This window comes from Mastomys coucha, unplaced genomic scaffold (genome assembly GCF_008632895.1).
Source record: "Mastomys coucha isolate ucsf_1 unplaced genomic scaffold, UCSF_Mcou_1 pScaffold20, whole genome shotgun sequence".
In the NCBI taxonomy this organism is placed as follows: Eukaryota; Metazoa; Chordata; class Mammalia; order Rodentia; family Muridae; genus Mastomys; species Mastomys coucha.
The window spans coordinates 108,763,231-108,785,925 of NW_022196903.1; the positions used below are offsets into that span (position 1 = coordinate 108,763,231).

Sequence of the window (22,695 nt, forward strand, 5' to 3'; positions counted from 1 at the left end):
GACCAGACTGGCCTCGAACTCAGAAATCCACCTGCCTCTGCCTCCCAAGTGCTGGGATTTAAGGCATGCACCACTACTGCCCTGCAAAAGGATCTTTTATAGTTCTTAGAAATGCATTTCGCCATTCCTTCTGGAATACTTAGAAGTCTTACACATATAGGGCCTTGATTTCAATTCTTTGCCCCTCAAAGACAGGAAAACTATTAATCAGGTTTTTTGGTTACCCTTTGCCTGGTAGGATGCTGTATATAGGATCTTTTTCCTGCCTGTGCTACTATCAAAATGAGCTTGGTCTTTTATTTGCAGAGGTAGAATTTACAATAACCATGGCATTGTTAAGCATATTTATTAGTGTGAGGCTGGTGGTAAGACAACTTGGTAGATAAAAGTGCTTATCACCAATCCTTATGACCTGAGTTAGATCTCCCAGAATGGACCCTGTGTTAGAGTGTGTGTGTGTGTGTGTGTGTGTGTGTGTGTGTGTGACATATACATATATTTACATATACATGTATACATGTGGGGATTTGTTCACATGTATTTATATGGTTTATTAGAGTGGCTTACAGGCTATGGACCAGCTAGTCCAACAGTGGCTGGCTGTCTCCTGACATAAAGTCCAAGAATCCAACAGTCCTTCAGTCCACAATACTGGGTGTCTTAGCTGGTCTTTAGTATACGTTGGAATCCTGAAGAAGTGGGCTCTAATGCCAGTGAAGGAATGCCACAGCAGCAGGATAGATGAACTAGAAAGTGACAGCCACAGGCAAAAAGCAAAAGCTTCCTTCTTCTGAGTCCAGAAGGAGCGGCCCAGATTTAGGGAGGGTCTTCCTACCTCAAACCATCCAATCAAGAAAACCCCTCACACCTGTATCCAGCTGCTTGCCTTTTTTTTTTTAGTTAATTCCAGATGTAGTCAAATTATCATAGACCCATATGGTGGAAAGAGAGAACTAATTACTGAGTTGTCCTTTGACCTACACACACACACACACACACACACACACACATATAAATAAATGGAATTTAAGAATTTTTTTTTTTTTGGTTTTTTGAGGGATTTAAGATTTAAAACTAATGTGCGTAGCTCCTTAATTTATAGTTCTTTTCTCCTAATACATTTTCCAAGGCATCTTCATGACAATTAATTAAGCAATACCAGTAGGTTAAAGCAAAAGAATTGCCAAGCATAGTGGTATATGCCTTTAATCCCAGGACTTGGGAGGAGTTCAGTGCCAGCCTGACTGGTTCCAAGATAACCAGTTACAGAGCCTGTCTTGAAAAAGCCACAAAATAAGTAAATAAGTAGATAGATACATACATACATACATACATGCATACCTACATAGATGCATTTATTTTTAAAATTATAAAAGAATTTCTTTAAAGCTAGGTATAGTGCCTCAGACCTATTGCTGGAGCCAGCCTGGTCTGGAATGGTTTGAAATAGGACACAGCATTGGATGGACAAGTAGCTTTAAAGATTGATGGTCTTCCGACATAGCTTTAAAGATTGATGGTTTCTGGCCTTCTAGCTCTCTATACTGAAGGCTTGCTGATAATTTATAAAAAATCCTAAAAACTTTCCTGCTTACTTTGTGGTTAAAAAACACTGGCTTGGGCAATTAGCACCTGTTGCCTAACAGCTGGGAACTAAGTAAAAATGTCTTGCTATTGCTCCCTTCTCTGTCCAGGCAGCCAGAAGCCTCTCTGGATAGGATGGTTAACTCTTTTTGATCCAGAGAGGAAGGAAAGGAAAAGAATGAAAATGCTTTATACAGGCAAATATGCACAGACATATACACATTTATATAAGTACATTATAGACAACCAGACATATACATTGGATAGATGGATGGATGGATGGATGGATGGATGGATGGATGGATAGATAGATAGATGGATGAGTGGATGGATGGGTAAATGGATGGACGGATGGATGGGACAGAGCCATCCAAGCCAAACCATTCAACAAACTACTTTATTTCTTTTCTCTGACCTTTTTATACCTTCTTTATAGACCTCTTTATAACTTCAAAAAGTTCTTTAGAAAATTACCTCAGAGATAAAATGTTATATAAAATGGGAGTTACAGAAGGATGTTGATATTAAATTCAAAGCAGTGTTTTATTCTGCAAGCTCGTTATAAGTTCAGAGCAACAGTTTTTTTCATGGTCTTGCCTTTATCATAGTACATACCTGTGGCTATATCCTTGGACCTAAATGTTTTTCCTTGAACATAAATTTGTCCTAAGTCTATTTCTCTTTTTAATGTGATTATGAAAGTTCATTGTGTGTCTTATTATGCAGCCTTTACTTACTATATGAGGAGTGGGCACATTCTATTCTTGTTTCCAACTTTATTACATCTTTCTAGCAAAACAACTAAAACCATCTCTTAAAACTTTCTTCCTAAAATTATTTGAATTGAATCAGGAATTCTATAGAATCATTAATTTATCTAAATAGCATTAATTCATCAAAGTTCATCTATATGTTGATCTGCAGGAAATCTGCTCAATAGAGAGGGCTAATGCGCAAGGATTATTATATTAATTTAATAATGACAGGAAAGGCTTATCAGCTTTGAGAAGCAGTCCTGAGATAAAGTCTCTGGGCCTTGCCATTGGGCGCACCCATCACAGTGGGCCACCTCCAGGAAGGCTGACTGCTAGCCTTAGTCTTAGAAATGCACAGAGCAGGGCTGGCAAGATGGCTCAGCAGGTAAGAGCACCAATTGCTCTTCCAAAGGTCATGAGTTCAAATCTCAGCAACCACATGGTGGCTCACAACCACCCGTAATGAGATCTGACGCCCTCTTCTGGTGCGTCTGAAGACAGCTATGGTGTACCTGTAATAAATAAATAAATAATAAATAAATCTTTAAAAAAAAAAAAAGAAATGCACAGAACAGGATGGCGTTGTGGCTGTGAGCTGTGGATAAACCAAAATGGAAGCCTAAGAAAGATGCATGTGGGGGCTAGAGAAACGGCTTCTGTATAGGACCCAGGTTCGGTTCTTAGCACCCACATGGCAGCTCACAACCATCCATTACACTAGCCCCAAGGGAGCCAATTCTTTTCTCTGACTTCTGCGTGCACGTGGTGCACAGACGTACATGCAGGCAAAACACTGAAACACATTTTTTAAATGTTTCCTTTTAGAAAGGAAATCTACATTGTTTTTGAATTTGAAAGGATTTGAAGAGGTAGATATTAGACCTGACTTAAAAATTACACAAGTGTACACAAATGGAAACCATGTTACCTCTTGATGTTACAGATTTTGTTTTTGTGTACCAGTTAAAAAGTAAGAGTAAAGCCAAGCTTGGCTGTGCAGTGTGATACCCTAGTGTTTGAGGAGTTGAGAGGAGGCTTGTGAATTCAAGGCAGCCTGGGCTACCTGCGAATGGACAATCAATCAACAATCAATACTGGGATGAAAGTAAAAGCCAGGCATGACGAAACACACTGAAATCTTAGCAGTGTAGAGTAGAAGCACTGAAACAGGAGGATTGTTGTGACTTTGGAGCTAGCCTATTACATAGCCAGACCTTGTCTTAAAAAAGAAGGAAAAAAGAAAGGATGTTGCAGGATTTGTCTAGTATGTGGACAGCCTAGGTTCTGTTCCCAGCACACAGCAAGAGCTGTGGGAGGGCCCAAAAGGGAGCTCAGGCTTCGCAGATTTTCCTTAGAAGTTCACCAATGATAAAATTTAAATATTTCAAACTTCGTTTGTAGAAATATTCAGGGCTGCAAAGATGGCTCAGCCACTAAGAGTACTTACTGGCTTTGCCTAAGACTCTGGTTTGGCTCGCCAATCACAACCCTCTGAACTCCAGCATGCACACACACACACACACACACACACACACACACACACACATTCATGCACACATACACACATGCACACACACATTCATGCACACATACACACCCATGCTCATACACTTACACAGATACATACCCACACCCTCTCACACACACATACACACATACATGCACACATGAGCACACAGACACATGCACACAGACACACATGCATGCACACACACACACACATGCTCATGTACTTACACAGATAAACATCCACACACTCTCACATACACACACATACATATACACATGCACACATTTACACGAACATGCATGCATGCATACACACACATGCTCATACACTTACACAGATAAATACCCACACGCTCTCTCACACACACACACAAATAAAATTTTAAAGTCCTAAAGGCAGTCACAGCAATGCACACGTTTAATCCCAGCACTCTAGAGGCAGAAGCAGGCAGAAGTCTATGAGTTCAAGGCTAGTCTGATCTACATATCAAGTTCCAGACCAGCCAGGGCTACATAATGTGACCCTGTCTCAAAATAAATAGATAACTATGTTTAATCAGTTGGCTAGGACTGTCTAGTTGGCTCTCTAACCACCCTGGCAGTAGCTGTCTTAGGGAACAGTCACCTGCTGTTCAGCCCTCATGAGAGAGACTTGCCCATTGTCTCCTGTCAGCATGCCTCTGCTTCATAAACTGCCCCAGCATCCATCTCGGCAGTCCATCTCGGCAGACTCATTGCCTCCTGCTAGGCATCAGACTGAGGAGCCTCCAGTCCAGCCTCAGCCTGCAGGTTAGGCTTATCTCAGTCAGTGTGTGAAGAGTTAGGGCTGGCTTACAGTTTGAGAAGTCTAGTCTAGAAGATTATCATCATGGTAGGAAGCATGCCAGCATGCGGGCAGATGCGGTGCTGGAGAAGCGGCTTAGAATTGTACATGCAGATCCACAGACAGCAGGAAGAGGGAAAGAGACTATGGGCCCTTTGAAACCTCAAAGCCTGTCCCCAGTGGCACTCTTCCTCCAACAAGGCCACACCTCCTAATCCTTTCAAATAGTGCCACTCCTTAGTGACCAAGTAAGTGTTCAGACATGAGCTTATGGGGGGCATTCTTATCCGAGTCACCACAAGGCTGAATTTGGGAATGGAGACAACTTATCCTAAAGGCAGAATGAGGAACAGGAGTAAAAGCTAGACCATTGAGTGACCTGAAAAACACTTTGGAAGAAAGGCCTTGTCCTAGTTGACACCCAGAGGAAGACCTGAAGCCCCCAACTCCGTAGGCCAAACCACACCACCATCAAGGGTCTCTCCAGCCACAGAGGGAAAATGAAAGCTAAGCTTACACGCAGGGCCCAAGCCTCGCACAGATGAACTGTTCCCTTACATACCTGAGCTGGGGCTAAAGCTCTGAGGACCCATCTGAGCCAGCAAGAGGTTGTGGATACGTGGAAGGACAACAGTCAGAAGCTGGCCGTGGCCAATAGACAATTAGCATTAAGCTATGTGACTGTGTGGATCTTGAAATAATCTCTTTTTAGGGTTTTAGTGGATTTTGTTCTCTCTAAGGAAGTCTGTCTAGAACTAATAGAATATCTTTCTGTTCCAGGTATGCAGACAGACATGCCTATAATCACCTCAGAGAAGTAAGTGAGGGCTGCCTTGGCTTTGATGTGACTGCATCTTCTCGGGTCTGGGTGTTAGGTGGTCTGTAATGACAACACCCAGTGCCTTTGTTTTCTCCTGGAAGTAGATAATGCTTGAAAACTGAGTCTGGATTTAATATGGCTCAAATCCCATCTGTCTGTGTTGCTTGTTCGGGTCCCCCTCCCAAGATACCAGCTGTTGTCATGTCTAGAATGTGTTTTAAAAAAAGTCCTGAGACTCGGTGTTCTAAGCAGGCCTCCCAGCTGATGTGGGCCGATGGTCCTGCCCTCTTGCTCGCTCTACGCTAGAGTCAAAAGGGTCTCACAGAAGTCCTGCAAACTTCTCTTAGACATCCTGGAAGCATTCCCCCAACTTCACAGTCACTTGTACAGTACCCAACTGATCCCAGCATGTCACTCCCAGAATTTCTTCCCCCTACAATACCATGTACAGCCCCATATACTGAACCCACAGGCCCCTTCTCTGTGCCATCTTTCACAGGCTTGGCTTCACAGTCAGTTCCAAGATATATCAAGGCCAGACCTCGAATCTCTCTGTAGCATGGACTTTAGCCATCCCTTGATAAGACTAGGATTAAGTAGTGGCTCATGCCTATAATATCAGCACTGAGGCAGTAGGATTGCTGTAAGTACAAGGCCAGCTTGATCTACATAGTGAATTCCAGTCTAGCCTTGGCTAGAAACTAGTCACCTCTTCTTGAGGCTGTCTTATCTTGCTGTGATGAAAAACCATGACCAAAGCAGCTTGGGAAGGAAGGGGTTTAGTTCTGCTAATATTTCTATACAACAGTTTATCATCAAAGGAAGTCAGGATAGGAACTCCAACATGACAAGAACCTGGAAGCAGGAGCTGATGCGGGGGCCATGAACGGGTGCTGCTTACTGCCTTGCTCCTCACGGCTCACTCAGCCTGCTTTCTTATAGCACCTAGGACCACCAGCTCAAGGATGGCACCACCCACAATAGGTTGGGTCCTCTCCCATCAGTCACTAATTAAGAAAATACCCGCCTGGCAGTGGTGGTGCACGCCTTTAATCCCAGCACTTGGGAGGCAGAGGCAGGTGGATTTCTGAGTTCGAGGCCAGCCTGGTCTACAGAGTGAGTTCCAGGACAGCCAGGGCTACACAGAGAAACCCTGTCTCAAAAATACAAAAAAAAAAAAAAAGAAAAGAAAGAAAAAAAGAAAATGCCCTACAGGCTTGCCTCTAGCCTGATCTTATAGAAGCATCTTAATTGAGACTCCCTCCTCTTACATGACTTGTAGCTTGTGTCAAGCTGACACAAAACTAGCCAGCACACCCCTTTCTCATAAAACAAAACAGGCGTCTATCCATCCCAAACCTCATTGTTTGTAGGTATGCTCTAGTTCAGGCCCCAGCCTGTCTATAGAGCCTCATTATGCCAGGTCCACAGTTGATGTTCCCACCTTCTAGCCCATAATGACAGGCAGACTTGCGGCTGTGCCCTGCTGGCAAGCAGAGTATGAGAGAGGCATGTTCCTAGGCTAGGCTTGGAGTGGGTCCTACTTAGAACCTGGCAGAACCCCATCCCTGGAAGGCCAAGTGCTCAGGTCACTGCTGTACTCAAAACTAGGATTCGGAAACAAGATAGAGGCAGTGAGGACCCTCCTGATCAGGCCACACCTGAGTATGTGAGTATGTGAGTCCCAGACAGCTCCCTGAAGAGCATCACTCATGTCTACAGTCTGGGCATCCAGAAATGGTCCATCAGCTCATGTATGTTTCCTTTAGCTGCCAGCCCAAAGGACCACAGACTCAGTGACTTAAACAACAGAAATGAATCTTCAGTTCTAGAAGTAGAAAAGTCCAAAAATGCAGTTATGAGCAAGGCTACCTCCCTCTGTAGGGCACAGGAGGACATTTCCTACAAATCTTAGCTTCTGGTGGTGCCTGCAGCCCCAGTGTTCTTGGCCAGTCCCTGCTTCCAATATATTCATTTATTCTCTCCCTCTCCGTCCCCCCCTCCCCCTTTCTCCCCTTCCCCCCCCATGTATTCATTCATTCTGTGTGTGTGTGTGTGTCTGTCTGTCTGTCTGTCTGTCTGTCTGTCTGTCTTTGTCTGTCTGTGTTTCCTCCTTATGCTAACTACACCAGTGAAGATGACCTCATCTTAAATTGAAAAAATACACTAATGAAGTAGCTTTCCCATGAGTAAGTGGGCTCCCCTCCAGAGTGAGAGGAATCCACACATGAGAACAATAAAGCAGTGATGCTAGAGTATGCTGTGTGAGAGACACTGTGCATGTGACAGACTTCCCTCTTGTCTCCCCTATCCTCACACCACCCCCATGAAGACTTCCCATCCTCTTGATATGCATGGTCTGCAGGTAAGGAACTGAACCATGGAAGTTAAGTTCCTCACGTGAGGTTAGAATGAACCTTCAAGAGCTGGCTCTGGAATGGTCCAGATACTAAACAGACATGGGTCCGTCAGGTAGAAGAGGGTATCTGGCCGGTGGAGGAGGCATGTTCAGGGCCTGGGAGCCTGAGCGGTGTGGGTTTGCTTCCAGTCCTAGCTGCTGCCTCTTCCCTCCGCCCTTTCCCCTTTGCTCTCTGGCACCAGCTCTTTGCTTCAACATCTTCCAGGACTTGACTGTTTAAGGCGTTTCCAACCAGCAGGAGGCCACCACTCTGGGACCCACACACCACACGCCTAGGCTATTTGCTGTCTACCTCTTATATCTCCCATCTTACCTGGATTTCTTCCTCACAGTCCTGTGAACACTCTTGTTGAAGTATTAGGTCATCTGAGAGATGATGAGGCAGGAAGGCAGTGGCTGTGACATGTGACAGAAGAGTGGAGAGGCAGAGATGCCAGCGGCTCAGCCCAGACTCAGAAGGGTCGGGTCCAGAGCCATGTGTAGTTTTTAATGCAATGTGTACTGAGACAAATCAAGTTGTGTTTTACGCTACCCCAGAGGGCCTCACAGTAAGAGATGTGTAACTTCTTGAGCACATCTGTGCTTCACACTTAACACATCTCCTCTCAGTCCATCCTCTCCACAACCCCAGAGGTGGCACGTGAGTAGGCGAGGCTCGGAGCCTGAGAAGTGTTGGTCATACAGCAAGTGTGACACTCTGTGTAGCAGGGATCTGAGTTCTCATCTGCCCTACCCAGGCCACTGGATGGGATGGGGTGGAGCCCTGTGTGCTTGCTCTCAATCAGCACAAAGGAGGCGGGTGGCTGAACCTTCAGTCAAGTGCCTCTTTATGTGCTTTTGCTTTTAGGGTTTTTGCTAATTTTTTTTTTCTTTTGTGGGTTTTTTTTCTATACTTTTACATTTTATTTTTTCTAATTTTTATATGCCAGAAGTCTTTTTGTTTGTTTGTTTTGGTTTTCAAGACAGGGTTTTTTTGTATAGCCCTGGCTGTCCTAGAACTCACTCTGTAGATCAGGCTGGCCTCGAACTCAGAAATCCACCTACCTCTGCCTCCCAAGTGCTGGGATTAAAAGCATGTGCCACCACCTCCCGTTTGCCAGAAGTCTTATCATGTAGCTGGCCTAAAACATGCAATCTTCCTGCCTAGGTGTGCTAGAAGAACATACTTAACATACACCACTGTGACTAAGTCACATTTTCAAGTCAAGGATTCTGATGTATCCTATAGATCCCTTCTCCTGCAATAAGGTACATCGGCACAAGAATTTGTGTTCAAATAACAGAAATCCAGGGGATGGAGAAGTGGCTCCATGGCTATGAGCTCTCACTGCTCTTGCAGAGGACCCAGGACCAGTTCCCAGCACCCACACAGTGGCTCACAACAATCTGCATCAGGGGAGCCCAGTGCCCTCTTTTGGCCTCCAAGAGCGCCACGTGCATATGCTGCACAGACAACAAATCCACACACATAGACAAGAACATAAAATGAACAGGTTCAAAGAGCCACAAAACCTCTAGAGTCTGTGCTGCAGTTGCTAGCACAAGAACACTTTCCGGCTCTTTCTGGCTTTTCAACTGTGTGTACTGGTCACCAGGCCACCATGTTCCTTGATGGTGAGAGGGTCACCAGGCCACCATGTTCCTTGATGGTGAGAGGGTAGGGTTCCCGAGTGTTAGGATGAAAGACATGTGCTACCATCGCCCAGCTATGTTTCAGTCTTTAAATCTAAGATTTAGCCAGGCCTCATAACACAGGCCTATAATACCAGCAAGGGGCTGCTGGAGAGATGGCTCAGTGGTTAAGAGCACCAACTGCTCTTTCAAAGGTCCTGAGTTCAAATCCCAGCAACCACATGGTGGCTCACAACCATTCAGAACCAGATCTGACGCCCTCTTCTTTAAAAAAAATAAACGAACAAAAAAATTAACTGAAGCAAAAGAGTTGGCAAGTTCAAGTCTAGCCTGGATAAATGAGACCCTATCTCAAAAAAGAAAAAAAAAAAAGAGCAGGGCAAGGCTCAGTGGTCGGGCACTTGCTCTTGCTTGCTGAATGGTAATACATGAATGATTCAGAGATTCAGTTCCCAGTGTACAGGGATGTATGCTCATCTGTGTATAGGAAAACCATTGTGAACAGCTTGGAATTCCAACAAGCCAAAGTGAAGCAGACACCAGCTTTCTAGGTGCAAGAGACAGTTTGGCTGCTGGACAGAGTGTGCACTCTGATGTATATCTGGGTATCTGATCACTCAGTGAAATAAGGGAAGGAACAAAATTACATATATCCTCAGGGTGAGCAGAGCCACTGGTGTTTGCCGCTAAGGTTAGCCTTCTGCTGGTCTTTGGTTTGTACCAACACGGGTCACAGGAATATATGTCACAGGAACATATCCCAGCAACATCCTGACACGGCCCTGTTGTCTTCGCCATGGCCTTTGTGCCTTGGCAAATGCTCAGCTCTTTGAATATAGAAATGTAATGTGTTACTACACTCTGAGGATTATTATGGGGAACTTATTTCAAATGTTGGGGCATATATGTGTGTGTGTGGTGATAATCTTGTGTGTCTGTTGAAGATTGCTTCTGTCAGATTGGTCTACAGAGTCATTCTTCTCAACTGCTAACTGATGGAGGAGAGACCTAGTCCACTATGGGTGGTACCATCTCTAGGCAGGTGGTTCTGGGCTGTATAAGAAAGCTAACTGATTGTGAGCTAGAGAGCAAGCCAGAAGCAAAGTTCTTCCAAGGTCTTGGCTTGGGTTCCTGCCTCTGGATCCTATGTGGAGCTCCTACCCTGGCTTCCCTTCATGGTGCCTGTAAGCTCCAAGGTAAGATAGACCCTTTTCCCACCAGTTGCTTTTGGTCAGTGTTTCATCACAACAGTGAGCCAACTTGAACTATGTATAAGGCAAATCATGTCTTCCCATATCCAGTGATATTTCTGGGCACTGTGAAAAGTATCGGTTGAAATTCACTTTCCAGTGCTAAACAAAAGGGATCTTCTGAAATGAATGGGGTGTCTGTTGGAAACACTGTGATAACCAAGATTAAAAATAAGACAAAATGGATCCCAGTAAAAAGCAACATTTTCTCTGCCTTATTTACCAGCATCTCTTGTTTTTAAATAACTTAAATTTTCACACTTTGTTAAAAGGAGGTTAATTTTGTCAAAATAAGCAAATGATATCAAAGGGTCAAGGATACATGCTTGTTTCTGGACAGTCAGATGCAGGAGAATGAGGGCGCCAAGCCACCCTTGAGAAAAACTCCGCATCTTGGTGGGCCACCTCGTAGGCTTTTTTGGTCACTTTGTAGTCATGGATTTGGGACCTGAGTGTGTTATTGACGGTGTTTCTGTTGGCAGGTATCGGCATCGAGTGGAATGGGCCAGGGATTTCATGCGTAGGCAGGGCCATGATGAGAGCACTGTGCAGAAGATTCTTACAGACTACACAGAACCACTCGAGCTTCCTTACAGAAAGGAGAAAGAAGAGACCCCACAGCATGAACCACTGAACTCCAAGGCCGACTCCTCCCTGGAAGGCGGAGTGGAAAGGGATGAGCTTTCTGTGACCACTGGAGGTGCTGGACAGTCAGATGACCCGCAGGGTCTCAGCACACACTCAGACTGCCTGCAGGAGGGGCCTGGCCATGCCACACTCGCTGTGGCTAGTCCTTCTAGCCCTAATGGGCATGTGGGAGAGGACCCCGAAGTTCTGCCCCAGATCTCCTGCCGTAGCCAGGAAGCCCTCGTTCCGCAGGATGGCCTTTGGCCTGAAGCCAGCAACCAGGTAGCAGGAGAGAAAAGGGCTGCTCATGAGTATGTGCTCATAGAAGAAGAGCTGTGTGATGTCCAGGAAGAAGAGGCAGCAGATGAGAAGGTACGTAGATCAAAGTACCCTGCTCGCCCCATCTGGGCTTCAGTTACAGTCAGCAACAGTCTGAGAACATTGCTGTTGACCTTGGCCTTTTAGAGAGAGCCCACATTCCTTCTTGCTCTCATGCGGTGTTAGGATCCTTCTGATTAGTCACTGTTGCTAATCTCTCACTAATGCCGACTTTACCATGACTGGATGTGGATAGGAAAAGTGTGCCCCTGGGGTCAGTGCCACCCACGGTTGCAGACATCTGCTGGGACTCGTGGGCATGTCCCCTGGAGATAAGAAGACTGACAGTCATGTCTCCTGCTGGCCAGTGAGAGATGTGAGTCCACCTGGATGCCCTCCACTTGCCCCTGGGCAGGACTGTTGTCAACATGGCCTGTGTGATGTTTCTGAAGCCAGCACTGAAGCCCAGCCCCAGATGCACAGCGGCTGTGAGGCCTATTTCTGCCAAAATTTAAGTTTAATTTTTTTTTTTAAATAGGTTAAATCAAGACCAGTATTTTTCTATGCTTTGTGTGAGAGAGGAAGAAATTCAGGATTATTGCTTGATCTCAAGCATGGCTGAACGAAGTTTTAACACCTAAGTTCAGGCACACGACTTGTGAGTGGGAGACACTAAGTTCAACAGTGGAGTTATCCCATCTGCAGGGAAAATCCACGGGATAGCATTAGCAGCAGAAGAACAAGAACATCTTTTCTACATAGGGTTTTTACTGAGTATTTGTTTTATGTATATGAGTACACTGTCACTGTCTTCTATCTTACCAGAAGAGGGCATCGGATCCCATTACAGATGGTTGTGAACCACCATGTTGTTGCTGGCAATTGAACTCAGGACCTCTGGAAGAGCAATCAGTGCTCTTAACCACTGAGCCATCTCTCCAGCCCCTACATGAGCTATTTTTAAAATCTTTTTTTTTTTTTTACAGATTTTATCCAACAGCATAAAAAACCTAGTAGAATAACCTGACAATAATCTGAAACCTTGATGAGAAAAGAAAGACTCAAGTTGAGTATGGTGGTACATACCAAATCCCACCACATCTGAGGCAGCCTGGGCTAGCCTAGACTATGTAGCCCATTGAGTTTATCAAAAAATGCTCATTTGGGAATTAAGTCTCATGACAGGTGTGTCCCAGGTAGCTGATTTTTTTCTTTCTCTTTCTCTTTCTCTCCTCTCTCTCTCTTTCTTTATAGTTGCTGAAAAGAAAGAAACTTGTGTGCAGAAGAAATCCATACAGGATCTTTGAGTATCTGCAGCTCAGCCTAGAAGAGGTATGTGTGCATCTTGCTCTTGGCCTTGGGTGAGTCCAGCCCTGTGCACCGTGCACCAGAACCCAACTTGTACAATGGTTCTGTATAGAATGTTAAATGTTGACATCAGCTGATAGGATGCTGATCCTCAACCTGCTTCACCATCTGAGAGTGTGTTGGAGCTGTGCTGTAGCTCTGTGAAATCACTAAAATGGTGTGTGAGAGCTCTGGGTTCAAATCCTCAGTAAGGACCCAAAAGGAATTTGGAGCATTTGAGGGTTTATCTGAGCCCTCCATCTCTCCTCTTCCTCTTCCTCCCCTTCCTCCTCTTCCTCCTCTTCTTCCTCTTCTTCTTCCTCTTCCTCCTCCTTCTCTTCCTTCTCTTCCTCTTCCTCTTCCTCCTCCTCCTCCTCTTCCTCTTCCTCCTTCTCCTCCTCTTCTTCCTCTTCCTCCTCCTCTTCCTCTTCCTCCTCCTCCTCCTCCTCCTCCTCTTCTTCCTCCTCCTCCTTCTCTTCCTCCTCCTCTTCCTCCTCCTCTTCTCCTCCTTCCAAGATAGGTTCTTACTGCATATCCCAGGCTGGCCTGAATTTCACAGCCCCTGCCTCAGCCGTGCTGGGATTTGGTGTGTACTACCATAGTCAACTTGAGTCCTTTTCTCATCAAGGTTTCAAAATATTGTCAAGTTTTCTATTGTTTGGTTGGTTTTGTTTGTTTGTTTGCTTACTTTGAGTCAGGATATCAGAGGGTAGCTCTTGACTACCCAAAAACTCATTATATATACAGCTAGCCACAAATGCACTGAAATCGCCCTGACAGCCTCCTGAGTGCTGGGATTAAAGGTGTGCAGCACCATGCCCAGCTAATTTTCGTCAGCTTTTTAAAAAAGTGATCTTTATTAAGATGTAATCAGCACACCAGTTCATTCATTTGAAGTGTATAATTCAGACTGTGATAAAGGTCACTGGCAGAGAATCTGCCTGGTATTCACAAAGTCCTAGGTCAATCCCCAGTACAGCAAAACAATAAAAAAAAATTAATAGAAAAATAATACACAGTCCACCTTGTGTGGCCACATGTACCTGCGAACACTACTGGGAGGCTGAAGAAGGGTGACCATCTGAGCCCAGGAATTCAAAGCCAGCTTGAACAGCATAGCCTGACTCTTTCCAGAATATGAAAGGAAGGGAGGGAGGAAATGTTTTTTTAAATTGCAGAACCTACTGTTTTTTCATGTGCTTGTGTGACTCTGATCACGTCCTGACCGCTGAGGGAGTGAGTACGTTCCAGGCATTTCCTCTGCAGCATCAGCGAGCTCCACTCACTGCATGACTGCATTCTAAGTGAACTCTACAAACTCCATCACACCACCCCTCTGTGTTCTCTAGCTGTGGTCGTACTTGCTTGAGACCCTCCCTCCCTTCTTGCTGCTGCCTTTCTGCTGCAGAAGGCAGTGCACCCTTGCCAAGTTCCGCAGTAGCTCTGCAGCGTCAGAGCTCTTCCTCACAGCTCTTGACAGACTTGGGCAGGTCTCTGGGGAATTTGTTGTACTCATTCATGGTGTTCATGTCAGAGTCGCACCTGTAACCCTCCATTCCCGGTCCTTGCTTCTTCCTTGCTCACAGGGAGGCCAGTGATGCACAGCTGATCAGGGAGCAATGATGCACAGCAGCCAGACACACCCTTCTTCTTAGTTTTTCACCTGAGGCTAATAGTCCACCCTGAGATTCATTAGTCACTGGCCACACATGACTGGTTTTGGTTTTTTTTGGTTTTTTTTGTTGTTGTTGTTGTTTTTTCGAGACAGGGTTTCTCTGTGTAGTCCTGGCTGTCCTGGAACTCACTCTGTAGACCAGACTAGCCTCGAACTCAGAAATCTGCCTGCCTCTGCCTCCCAAGTGCTGGGATTAAAGGCGTGCGCCACCACCGCCTAGCACACCTGACTGTTTTAATTTAAACTAATCCATTACCTAGTTGCCACAGCCACATTTTTGTGTACCAGACAGGAACACGTGACCTCGAGCTGGACACCATGTAAAACATCCTTGGTTTCACGGACAGGAGAGGCTGGGGCAAAAACGAAATGAGCCCAGCCTGTCCTTTCTCCATGTTTCCTTCCCCACTCTGGTGTCCAAGCATGTGAATAGCTGCAGTTTCCACACAGACCTGTGCGATTACTTTTTACGACTATTAAGATATTGATCCTAAAAAAAAAACAGTCCTACCACACACAACCTTTTGAATGCCTTTTCAAAGAGCTCGGATTTCTCTCCATCTCCCTGTTTGCTCAGAGAGCGCCCTCTGAGCGGCTGTGAGGGTCTGCTTTGTAGACTGCTCTCCCGTGCTGATAGGAACACCAGAGGATCATAGCATCTCTTCCCCTGTGTCACTTCCTAACCTTCATTCAGAATCTGAAAACTATCGAAGAAAGTGCAGCCGCTGCTGGGGGCCAAACCAGGACAGCATGTATGCTGGACAAGAGCTCTGCCGCTGAGCTCCCCCAGCCCAAGAGCCAAACAACTCAGACAGCAAATGTCGTAGCTGGTAGTAAAAGGTTAGACTAGTTTAAAGTGTACGAGTGAAAAGATAGGGCCCTAAGGGACTAAAACAGATGGTCAGTAGATGGGATCTCAGTATTCAGTGAAAATCTCATTTCCAATCCGTGTTGGAGCAGCTCATTGACTATGTGGAAAGAGGCCCGTAACCCAGCCTTGAAATGTATGCAACATTTAGCTCAGGGCAGTTAAAGGGATGCACTGTGGTGGCACTGCTTGGGAGTTGGGGTCAGAATAATCACAAGGTGAAGGCCAGCTTCAGGGGGACCTCCCACATCTGCCAGGGTAGCTGCTGGAGATGTGAACAGGGAAAAAACCTCAATCCTGTACTTTTGGGGATCTGCAGTCGGGGTAGAGAAAGGGAGGTTCACATAACAGCACCTGCCCCGTCTGCCTCCCCTGTATCATCCACTCCAGGTACCACAGAGAATGCCACTGCTTCGGTTGTTTCTGTGGAACCTTCACAGGGGTGTGTCTCTCATTGGCCCACTATTATGTGGGCCCAGCTCCAAGGCTCATGAGGAAGTCACATAATGAGATCAGTGGGATACCAAGTGTGCTGATCTTATCTTCCGTGTGCGTGGTCTAGTGTCTCTGCTAAGGACCAGTTTGTGTGTTATTTATCTCCCTAAGTCCTCTTATTACCCTAGACCGTGTTGTGAACTCTCTGACCTGGGAAGAAACTGTACCTCAGGCTGGTTAAATTCCTTCCCCAAGATCACTACTTGAACTTAAGCCATCTGATTGTAGAGCCTGAACTCTAAAGCATTTGCTGTGAACTACCAATGACAAACGGAAATAAACAAGATAGTGCTAATTGGTACCCCAACACCTTTATGTGCAGCATTTGCTTAGCATGCCTGCAAACCCTGGATTTGCTCCCCCCAATAGTAAAGGCAGACATGATATTGTAGACAAAGATGAATAGGGCTGGGTGTGGTAGCCCGCACCTCTAATCTCAAAACTGGCTTGGGCAGTGGTGGTGCACTCCTTTAATCCCATCACTGAGAGGCAGGAGATCTCTGTGAGTTCTAGATCAGCTTGGTATACATATCAAGTTACAGGTCAGACACAGTGAAACCCTGTCTCAAAAACAAAACAAGGGGGCTGGAGAGATGGCTCAGAGTTTAAAAGTACTGACTGCTCTTCCAGAGGTCCTGAGTTCAATTCCCAGCAAACACATGGTGGCTCACAGTCATCTGTAGTGGGATCAGATGCCCTCTTTGGTGTGTTCCAGGACAGCTACAGTGTACTCCTATACAGTAAATAAGTAAATAAATAAATAACCTAAAAAAGAAAACAAAACAGGGAGAAAATGCTTTCCTCATCAACGTAGCACATGAGAGGTGGCTTCCTTTGGTTTTGTTTTTGATGGGTAACATGCCAGGACGGTTCCCTCAGAGGGTTATAGTGAAGATCCCATGAGGTATGACATGTGTCAGGTGTCTCTCCAGGGAAACGGGTAACTACATGCGCATCTCTTACCAAGGATGCTGACATCCCTGGGTGGAGATAGCCCCAGTTTTAGTCTTTGATTCTCTCCGTTATCCTGAAGCACAGAATGGTAGGTACGTTTGTTTGTTTGTTTGTTTGTTTGTTTGTATGTGTGTGTGTTTTTTCCTCTAAATTTAAAATGAGCTCCACCAGAATTTGGTTTGATCATGACTTGTTGAAAGATGAGGGTGCTGAGGGAACTCTTAAGAAAAAAATAAGTCTTTCAAATATGCTCCTTTCTGCTTATTCAGTGTAACAATTCTCTTTGAGTTCATGGTCAGTATCAAATATCACATTAGCTTAACACAAATGTAAGGCACATGCACATGTCTGGCAGGGTTCCAGACTCTGTAGTAGGTGCCCAATCCGCAATGCCTTAATTCTCCTATAGCAAGATGTCCTCTCTCAAAATTAATACCCATCATAAATTAAGAAGAGGCGTACACCTTTAATCCTAGCACTTGGGAGACAGAAGCAGGCGGATTTCTGAGTTTGAGGCCAGCCTGTTCTACAGAGTTCCAGGACAGCCAGGGCTATACAGAGAAACCTTGTCTCAAAAAACTAAAAAAAAAAAAGATATGCCAGGCGGTGGTGGCGCAGGCCTTTAATCCCAGCACTTGGGAGGCAGAAGCAGGCAGATTTCTGAGTTTGAAGCCAGCCTGGTCTACAGAGTGAGTTCCAAGACAGCCAGGAATACACAGAGAAACCCTGTCTCAGAAAGAAAAAAAAAAAAAAGATATGGTTTTCCAGTGCAGTGGGCCCCAACCTGAAAACACTGTCCCCAAAAGGGACAGCTTACTGATGGAGCCAGCTTTGCCGACCTCCCTCCTCTGCCTCCTGAGGACTTGATTCCAAATAAAACACCTCAGTGAGGCTGGAGAGAGAACAGCTATGCCCACTGACTCTAACCTCAAGAGGACCTAAGGTCTGATTCCAGCCCCCACACAGTGACCCAGAGACATCTATTACTCCAGTCCCGGGTGATCTAATGCCCTCTTCGGACCTCCTTGGATCCCTGGCACACACATGGTATACAAGCATACATGTAGGCAGAATACCCATACACATAAAATAAAAATTTAAAATACAAATAATTTAAACCACCTCAATGAAGGCTTGGACTCAGGTCTGCTAGACCTCATTCCATGATTCTCTGAAGCAGGTTCCTTTTCTGTATTATACTAGTCTGAACCAAGAAATGCAAATTTGTCAAAATGCAGGGAACTTGTCCACCTAAGGACAGCTTTATCTTTTCTGTGGTATTTCGGTCACCCTGGTCCACCCTCCAACTACAGTATTCAGTGTTAGGAAATGTTGACAAGAGTGAGGCCAAAGTAAGTTCATAGGAGGTTTAGTGGGGCTTTGGGCAGTACTGAGAGACGTATGACCCCTCTCAGTACAGACATCTAGGCCCTGAAGAAGCAAGCTGAGGCAGATGCAGAAGCCCCTGGTGGATCTAGCTGCCTGCACCTAAGCTGAGGCAGGGATTGGAGTTCCTTTCATTCTTTCAGCACAAGCACTAAGCCCTCCCCAAAGGGAGCTGGACTGTCTTGTGGGCTGGGGCCACAGTGTCAGTCTCTGCTCTGCCTGAGAGAGGCGCAGGAACAGAAGGTGTTTCCAGACAAAAGCAAGTGCTCTGGAGCCGAGGCAAAAGAGGTTGCTTGAGCCTGTGGTGAGGAAAAGGCCATTCACACAGCAGAGAGCAGGAGTGGGAGGGGCTGGTCATATTCCAGGAGCAGGTCTGAGCCACCATACCCTGCTCTGAACGGTGTGTTTATGAAAAAATAACTGTTTTCTAAATCAAAACTGAGGGAGATTTGTCCTGTTTTGGTCCTGCATTGCAGATCACAGTGGGGTCTGGCTTGGGGTGGGTCTGCTATGATCCCACCACAGGCTTTGGGCTATTTTTTTCTCCACCTGTCCCCACCCACCCCCAGCAGGAGCATGAGTGAGGCAGATGGTTTTGAGTTTGGCACCCAGGACCCAAAGACAGCTTGGAGAACCACAACTGTGGAGAACGTCAGTGGCTCTGGGCCGTTCCAAGGAAGCCTCTGAGGTGCTAGGCCCTGCCCCCTCTCATCCCTGGACACTGCACCCTTCAGCTTTCTGGCCCCTTGTTGCCATGTGTGCACAGGCTTGGGACAGGAGGAGACAGAGAAGAAGGAAGCCAAGTCCTGTTTCTACTCAAGGACCCTCCTGCCCTGCACCTGGAAGCAGGGGCCATTTGTGATTAGTTGTGGGTAGCATCTCATGCCTTTTAAAATACTTTGACCTGAGAAAAGACAGGTTGGGATGTAGCTTAGCAGGGTAGTTCAGGCATGCAAGAGGCCCTCCTTCGGTGGCCAGCACTGCAGTCAATAAAATACAAAGTAACCCAGTGTCATCTTTCAGTACTGCTCACTGCCCTGTCCCCTGGGTGCCTGAGGATCATAGATCTGACTGCCTTGGACGGAAGCCACAACCCGAGGCCGTTGGGATAGATGGGGGTGTGGGGGCATGTTGGCTTTGTCGGAAAGCTATTTTTATTTCTGTGGGGTGATGTGGGGTGAGCTAGGCAGCCTCTCCCCCACTAAGCCCCACACACACTGTAGGAGAGCAGCAGTGTTTCTAATGAGCTCTCTCCTTGCTTTGTCGTAGGCTTTCTTCCTGGCATACGCCCTGGGATGCTTAAGTATTTACTATGAGAAGGTAAGTTTTTGTGTACACACAACCCCATTGTTCCCCTCCCACTCCCACCCCCACTCTCGTTGACATAGGTCGAGCCCCTTCCTGTATAGCCAATGTGTCAACTTGGACTGAAAAAAGATTTGCCCTTTTCCCTGTAAGGCTCAAGCTCAGGAACCTCAGCTGGAGTGGAGCAGTTCAGGCAGAAGCAGGGTGACCCTTTTAGCTTGTGTCTCTCTCAGAGGCTGGGGAACTGCAGCCTGTAATGGAAGGAGAAAGAGACCTGGATCACGATGCTACTAACATCGCCAACAAAACACAAAGTTGCAGGCTGGGTGCTACCCAGGAGCAAGAGCACGGTGCCTGCTCTGCACAGTTAAGGCCTTGAGTTCCATCCCTAGCACTGCAAACAATAATCAAGCTCACCACTGCATTGTTCGCATGCTTGAGTGTCAGACCCTTTAAATTCATTGGGGTTTTGTTTTTATATTTTGGTTTTGGTTTATTTTTAATGTGTATAAGCATTTTGGCAGAATATTTGTATACCCCTTACATGCTTGGTGTTCACAGACACCACTAAGAGCATTGGATTCCCAGAAACTAGAGCACACACAGTGTGAGCTGCCGTGTAGGTGCTAGAAATGTGCTAAGATCAGTGTTCTCACTTAACCACTAAGTCATCTCTCCAGACCTTTGTTTGTGTTTTCAAGTCAAGATCTTCGTTTGTAGCATAGGCAAGCCTGGAACTCACTGTTGGTGGCCTATGTTGGGCTCCATGTTGAGACAACCTCCCTACTTTAGCTCTCTGAGTTCCGGAGTTACACATGTGAGCTATGGTGCCCAGCTTGCCTGTGCTAATTCTGACCTTTTCCACCTCTTGGTAGGAGCTGCATTAACGAGCTAACTGAGGCTTAGAGAAAATGCGTAACTTAGACAAGGCTGCCTGGCTAGTGTGGTTAGAACCGGCTAGTAAACCCATGTGTGTGTGGCTTCGATGTCTCTGGTTTCACCTTTGCCAGGATATTACCGTTGCTGACCTCTAGGCAGACGAAGAAGGGCTGCCTCTCACCGGACATTTTTTCATCCATTTTGCATTTGGCTCCTTGCTGATATAATGCCTATTCAAAGTACTTAGGATAGAGTAATTAAGAGGGAAGGAGACAAACTGCACTGGAAGTGTCTGGGTCTGCTACTGGGGGTCCTCAGGCTCCATGCCAGACCCCACCCTCTTGGGGAGGCTCAGTGAGGGATTAAAGCCACGCAGGTATGAGCAAAAACTGAAGCTAGGTATTTAGGAGAGTCATTTGTTGTCTGGGGATGGAGCCCAGAGCCTTGTTCACGCTGAGCACATGCTTGACTAGTGAGCTGCAGCCACGCCACACCGTATTTGTGGAATTAAAGCTTAGGCTGAGCTGAAATAAGCTCATCCCACTGCGAGGATGAGCCCCAGACAGCTGAAGAGTTGCTTCTTTTCCAAAGTAGTGGAATGAGAAAAGACACTTTCTAAGCCCACCCACTTACTTGTGACTGTTTTCTGGTGGAATGGAACCCAGGGGAAAATTCTTGTTCTAGTCAAGGCCCTTCTCTAGACACAGCTGGTTTATCACATTGCACCATCAGGTGGCTGTTCCCCTTTCTGAGAACCAAATGGAACCAAGGACCATCTTGGGTCTTTATGAAAATTTCACTTACAAAATTATTTTTTTGCTTTCCTGAGCCTGGCCTGACATTGCAGTAGCTGCTCACTGAAGGGCCCATAAAAGCGTGTTTTTATAATCTCCCATGGACTTGTTACAAGTGAGCCCAACACCACATGCTGCTGGTTGTCTTTAACGTCCTTCCCCAGATCCCTACCTCTTTCCTTGGCCTCCAACCCCTTTGCTGTTTCTCATTTCTAAATGTCAGCCTTCCCTCTTCCTAGCCCCGTTATCCTCATCTTCCTGTCCCTCTCTCAAGGATGGAGCCCAGGGCCTGTGTATGCTAAGCCCCATCACCAAACTGCACGACAGTCTCAGTGTCTCTCCTTTTCTGAGTGCTCTAGATTCCTGCAGCATAAGAGATGAACGAAAGCCTCAGGTGGGAGCCACATGGGTCACTATAGACTTTTCTGGTCTGAGAAGCAGAGGCAAAAAGACTGCAAGTTCAAGGCCAGCCTAGGCTACAGTTTTGAGACTGTCTCAAAAGAACAGTACCTTCCACACATAAGAACAGTTGTTTTTTTTCCTGAGACAGGGTTTCTCTTTGATTCCTGTCTGTCCTAGAACTCACTTGGCAGACCCACACTGGCATCAAGCTCAGAGATTGGCCTGCCTCTCTGCCTCTGCCTCCCAAGTGCTAGGATTAAAGGCATGTCCCACCACCACCTAGCTTGGAGCAGTTTTTATAATATGCACATAGTTTATCTAACCACATATGCAGGGGAGCTGGACTGTGGCTCAGTGGTAGAGCACTTGCCCAAGCATACACAAGGCCCTGTTTTGCATACCCAGCACTGCAGGGGGAAAGAGTAAGATTAACTTAAAGTGACCCAAATGGCTAAGATTGCTTGTGTTACTTTCTCTGAGAAGGACCTCACAGTAGCACCTGTGTTGGGAATAGCCACACTTAGTGGATACTGTCACATATACAGTGTGGGTTAGGTCTCCTGAATGAATCCCTCTTGTTTGTCTCTATGGCTGCTACAGTACCATGCTAGTGTAGATGTCTATTCCCTTACTGAGCAGGAATGAATAAATGCAAACTAATACCTTTTTTAAAAACAACGTTAGGAGCCTTTGACAATAGTGAAACTCTGGCAAGCCTTCACTGCAGTTCAGCCCACCTTCAGGACTACCTACATGGCCTACCACTACTTCCGGAGCAAAGGCTGGGTACCCAAAGTGGGGCTCAAGTATGGAACAGATCTACGTGAGTAGCTCGGGGGGTGGGGGGGTGCGC

At 46.1% G+C, this 22,695-nt stretch overlaps 1 protein-coding gene across 6 annotated transcripts in view; it reads left to right on the forward strand.

Annotated features, from left to right (window-relative positions):
* The window catches only part of Tsen2 (tRNA splicing endonuclease subunit 2), a 38,694-nt gene that overhangs the window by 6,219 nt on the left and 9,780 nt on the right, over positions 1-22,695 (forward strand). For all 6 annotated transcript variants that reach the window (XM_031383002.1, XM_031383006.1, XM_031383004.1 and 3 more), the window contains 5 exons: positions 5,452-5,488; positions 11,275-11,791; positions 12,992-13,069; positions 19,732-19,782; positions 22,527-22,665. In XM_031383002.1, the coding sequence (XP_031238862.1) occupies positions 5,452-5,488; positions 11,275-11,791; positions 12,992-13,069; positions 19,732-19,782; positions 22,527-22,665 (822 nt within the window). The remainder of the gene's footprint in view (positions 1-5,451; positions 5,489-11,274; positions 11,792-12,991; positions 13,070-19,731; positions 19,783-22,526; positions 22,666-22,695) is intronic.